The sequence below is a fragment of the Diadema antillarum genome, unplaced genomic scaffold (genome assembly GCF_040938485.1).
Source record: "Diadema antillarum isolate AM-2024a unplaced genomic scaffold, OU_Dant_1.0 scf00000003, whole genome shotgun sequence".
Taxonomy (NCBI): domain Eukaryota; kingdom Metazoa; phylum Echinodermata; class Echinoidea; order Diadematoida; family Diadematidae; genus Diadema; species Diadema antillarum.
In genome coordinates this window covers 3,024,879-3,030,000 of record NW_027270892.1, presented here as the reverse complement: position 1 = coordinate 3,030,000, position 5,122 = coordinate 3,024,879, and the positions used below count along the sequence as shown (strand labels likewise).

The 5,122-nt window shown below is 38.8% G+C and overlaps 1 protein-coding gene across 1 annotated transcript in view; it reads right to left on the bottom strand.

Annotated features, from left to right (window-relative positions):
* LOC139735413 (sulfotransferase 1C2-like) overlaps nucleotides 1–1,969 on the bottom strand; it is a 10,325-nt gene extending 8,356 nt beyond the window's left edge. The window contains exon 1 of the mRNA XM_071646200.1: nucleotides 1,882–1,969. Within this exon, the coding sequence (XP_071502301.1) occupies nucleotides 1,882–1,969 (88 nt within the window). The remainder of the gene's footprint in view (nucleotides 1–1,881) is intronic.
* Nucleotides 1,970–5,122: the final 3,153 nt, after the last annotated feature.

Here is a 5,122-nt window from a genome sequence, read left to right as displayed (position 1 = left end):
AATAAGAAATACGCATGTCTGATTTACAAGAGAACTTCAGGGTTAAGGCAGATTAATGCTGCAGGAGAGAGACAGTGACATTTTTTTGCACATTTTATGTACCTTTTTGTTATTTCTTGTTTAAAATCTTTGCAATTGCATCTCTCTTGCTGGAATGTGCTCCAAGCCCCCTGAAGTGACATTTTATGAGCAAGGTACAATTACTACTGCGCTGTTATTAACTAATCATAATTTTTTCCCTGGCACCTGATCCACGGATTGACTCTTCTTTGTTAAAACCTGATTGTGACACGGAATATTTTTCATCTATCTAAAAATTGTAATTAAAGTCTTCGATGTAATTTGATGAAATGTCGTATCATATGCAATCATTACGCTAAGATGCTACAGGGAAGATTTTTTTTTTGGGGGGGGTTGAGGGGGAGGAAATGATCCCCTAAAGAGCAGTGAAAGTTGCTGTTTGGCTTAACAACCTCAGTTTATTTTTTTTTTAATCTAAAAAAAATTCTATTTCAAACCCAGGGTTGAGTAGTAAAAGAAGAAGAAGTAGTAGTTCATTTCTTGACGGTCAATATAGAGCACGATGTAAAGGATTTGCATTGGATATTTTTTAAGACTGGAAAAAAAATCTCTTCTGTGCTGCTTTGTAAGACAGGTTCACGTAGGCCTATATGGGACACGAACGTGATGTCTCCGGATCATTTAGGTTTCACAACGGGCTACCGGTTGCATCGGCAAATTATTTTGACCGGAAAATGATATCATCCGGACAACACACACACACAAAAGACACCATCGCGCATTAAAAACAACAACAACAAAACAAAACTCGTCTTTATCTCTCTCTCTCTCTCTCTCTCCCTGTCTCCCTTTCTCCCTCATCTTCCCGTTATCTTCCCACAATCTTCCAGTTTCCATGGTTACCCTATATTATTCCTATAGTACTTTCTCCCCGCCCCTTTCTTCTTGGCTATGGCTTACATGGCAGATAACTCTGTCACGAATCCTGCCTATAACGTCAGCATTAGTCAGGCTCATCACGTTCTTGAGATCTGTTTGCGCTGCTTACTTCACATCCGGAAGCGGGCAAAAACCATATCAGAATTACACAAAAAAGAAAGGGGGAAAAAGGACAGGGCCAAGTCGACGCGTAATGATTGTCGGTACAGCATGGGAAATGCTGTCATGAGAGATGAAGGCTGGGGAGAAAGGAGATAACATTTGCGCTCCGTTTCCAGCCTATATAAACCTTGCCATTCATAGAGGAGAAGAAGACGTGTTTTTGTCATTCCCCTCCGGGTCCTCGTAGTCATCAGATGATTCTTATCAAATTCGAAAGTCCTCCATCCGTAATTCTTGTTTTGCGGCATCATTAAAGAAGAAAAAAAAAAAGAGAACGTGATCTTTGGCCAAATATTGAGTTGTCCGAAAACGAAGTTCAACCATGCCGATGACATAAAGAAAATATAATTCTACATCTTGGCCCGAGGCTAACTTGCCCAGCGCCAAACGTTCAAAAGACACCCAGCGCTGCATGCTGTCGTATACACCGATATAAAGTCGAGTGGCAATTACGTGCACTTTAGATGAAAGGGTCGTCAAAATATTGTTGTACGGGCATGCACAAATATATGAATGCTCATAAACGGCGGTCACAATCATGCACACCCCACTTTGTGGCTTCCTAACAGGAAAGCGTTTAACCCAGATCTCTTTTTCCTTTCTCTTATATTTTTCCCCTCACGCCCTCCAAAGTAGATCACGACGTGTCCTTCCACATACCAAGGCGGTATACACGGCGACAGGAAGACAGCAAAATTGGCGTGAATGTGGGGGGAAGAGCAAAGGTGAAGGGGGTCTGCGATGGTTAGGACAATTTACCGAATTTTGGGGAGATGGTAGGCGAGGTGGGAGGGGGGAGGGGCGGGAGACCATACTTTGACTCTAGGATGTCGAAGGCGTAAGCCATAGTTCGAAGGGTCTTAAACTCAATACTCGTTCAATTAACTCGTATAGCCAGAGCACTATATCCATTCTTGCTCGTCACCATTTTTAAAAGAACAGACGGCTGTAAATGCAGACCACTTGCAAAAGGTCACCTGAAATCCAATGACTGAATAAATTGACAAAAAGATGAAGCATGTGAGGAAAGTAAAACTATTTCCCCCATTTATTCAAATAACCAATACAACTGAATCATGAGACGGCAAGTAAATAATCTATAAAGGATGGCAAAATAGAGCTCCTAGAAAGGTGGAAAGGCGGGAAAATAACGAGATAGAGAAGAGAAAGAGATAAGAGCGAGGACAGAAGCTTTGGCTATAACCGTCCGGGGAATTTCGGTGATGAGCAAACTTGAAGCTTCCAGCGATTGGGTTGACCATCCTTAGAGACACGTGGCCGGACATTGTGAGAGAAATGGTGTGAATTCTGTCACATGTCCTTGGCATTTTTTTTTTTGTCATCGCATTAGGTGTCGAAAGAGGATTTAATCAATAAACAGTTGAGACAAAGAAATAAATGAGTCCTGTGGCGTTATTTTTCCTTAACGAAAGAGGGGTATACTAGTATGAGATCTATTCATTATGTGTTTCTTGTGTGTGCATTTGTGTATTTGTTGTTGTTCTTGCTATTTGTGTTGTTGTCGTTGTTGTTTTTGTTGTTTTCATGAACACGCCACGGCGTATGTTTTGGGAGTGACATAATTCTTGTCCGGTCCAAGTCGACATACTGATAGCAAGACATGTCGTTGGACCAAGTGACTCACCGATATGTGAAGAGTGTGGGTCTCATGGATGGTGAAGTCGAGCAGTGGTAACCGTGTAAGACACATGAATAATGAAAGCAGTCGAGTTATTGTTTGTTTTTTGACTGAATAGTATTATGTGGTAAGATTGATTTCCACATATTATGTTGTATATGTGACCCTGCATCACAAAACAAACAAAACGTCCCCAGACATGGGTTTTTAGTTAAGGGCAGATTCTGAAAGAGCAGATTCTAAGCTTTAAAATGATGTATAACTCAATGCAATTGAACTCTCCTAACTTATCTAAATATTGGAAAGAAAGCACACACTCTGGAAAGTGTGCACTGAGAAAAGAGGCTCTGAAGTACAGAATCTATTCAATGGCTTACTAGTACTCTTTACCAAGCCGTGCTAGCTGTGCAATGAATGGAACAAAAAACAGCATGTTAACCAGGGGAGCAACAACAATGAAGGGATTCTCAGATTAAAGTGAAATTAAGCATGCTTAATTGATACATTCCGTACATGATTAATGCCAAGTTTCAAAGCAGAAGCATCATTCTTCCCAAAGTTATTAGAGTTGAGAGTGAATAATATGGACAGGGTGTTAAGAAATGAAAAGACCACTCTATGAGACACACCTTATCACACTATTCTACCAAAAAGTCTTCGAGAAAAACTGCTAAAAACACGATTTCCCATTTGTTTTATGATCTCAAACTGTAGTATAATGTAGAAGAAGACTTGCTCTTTCAGAAAATATGAAAAACTAGAGATTGGCTGGGTTGACCCATTTCACCTATTTTCAGTACTAACACAAAATCAGTGCGTGCGACTTTTTGTTGGTTTTGTGATGCACGGCCACATATGATTAATTCATTCGTATAATGTTTGCAGCATGCCTGTATAAACAGGACTCTTTACGGAATCTCATGACCCATTAAGTATGTTCGATGATTCTTTCGTTACCAAATGAAGATGCATTATACCGCTCCCCCTCCCCCCCCCCCAAAAAAAGGCTAATACAGGCAAATCTAAAAATCTTCAAGTATCGATTTTTGCCTATTCATCGATTTTGTATAGCTCTGTTGCCTAGCGGGCTACAAATCTTATATTCTAACTTACTTGTTGTATCTTTATAGCAAAGTTTATTCAAACTATCACTTAGAACCATTTTGATAATATCCTTATTGCAAATTACGTTTGAACTACCACCTATAGCCACCCTCAACATTGATAATCTTCAAAAGACAGGAAGAGGGTCAGGTGCGAATCAGGTGCAGCGTACATATCCCCCTTGCGTGCACAATCGTTGTTCAGATAGAAATGTACTTGTAATGTTAAATGTAATGTAAAAATATCGATCAAGTGGTGTCTGTTTCATGTAGAATTTGCAATAACTATGAGTTAGAATTCTTTGTAGTTGGGCACTATGGCACTGGCTCAGATACTCACATCTAATTGGTTTTCTCTTGCCTAGAACTGTAAATATTGCAACTAACTAACCAAATTGTTTTAATTGCGGAATTGGCCCTAGGGTTGATACTTCAGCGTATCCAGAATATGTCAATAAGTTGTATCTACAGGATCAAGAAAAGAATGTCCAGAAAAGACATGCATAATGTGCCCAAGCAACACTGATATAACACTTGATACATTCAATGTGTATAAATTGCTTTTGATATTCGAACATATGCCACATAACATTTGATCACGCTGAAATCGTTCTGTTTCATACTTCTCTTTTTCTAAACATCCTTCAGTAAATTGCCAGTGTCTTTTTGATGCCTGAATTAAAATCAGGAAAAAAAACCCCTGAAAATTGCACTCAGAGAGTACAGGCCTCATTCAAGTAGCTCATTTCCTTCCATATAGTGATTTTCGATTGTGTAATGAAAACTGATAAACGGTCATCATCATCATTATTATAGAAGAGTGATGGCGATGCCAAGTAATCAGATAATTCATTGCAGAGTTGCACATATGGTGAAAATAGCCTCATTTTCCAACGATAAAAAGTCCTTTCCAAATCCAGACCCAGATCTCTACCAAGATTTAATCATCATTTTATTATGTCATTATCAATTTGTTCCCGAAAATTTCATTTAAACACGGTCAAAACAATCAAACAAACAGACAAACAAACCAACGCCAGCTAAAACATAACCTATTTAGCTGAAGTGAAGATAACATAAAATGTATATAAGGACTGTCAGTGAGCTTATTTGTTTGACAAACGCCAACACCAACAACATCACCAACAACAAAAACAACGACAATTGCAGTATTGATAATGATGATAATGATAATAGTAGTAATAATAATGATAATAGTAGTAATAATAATAATGATAATGATAATAATAACATTAAT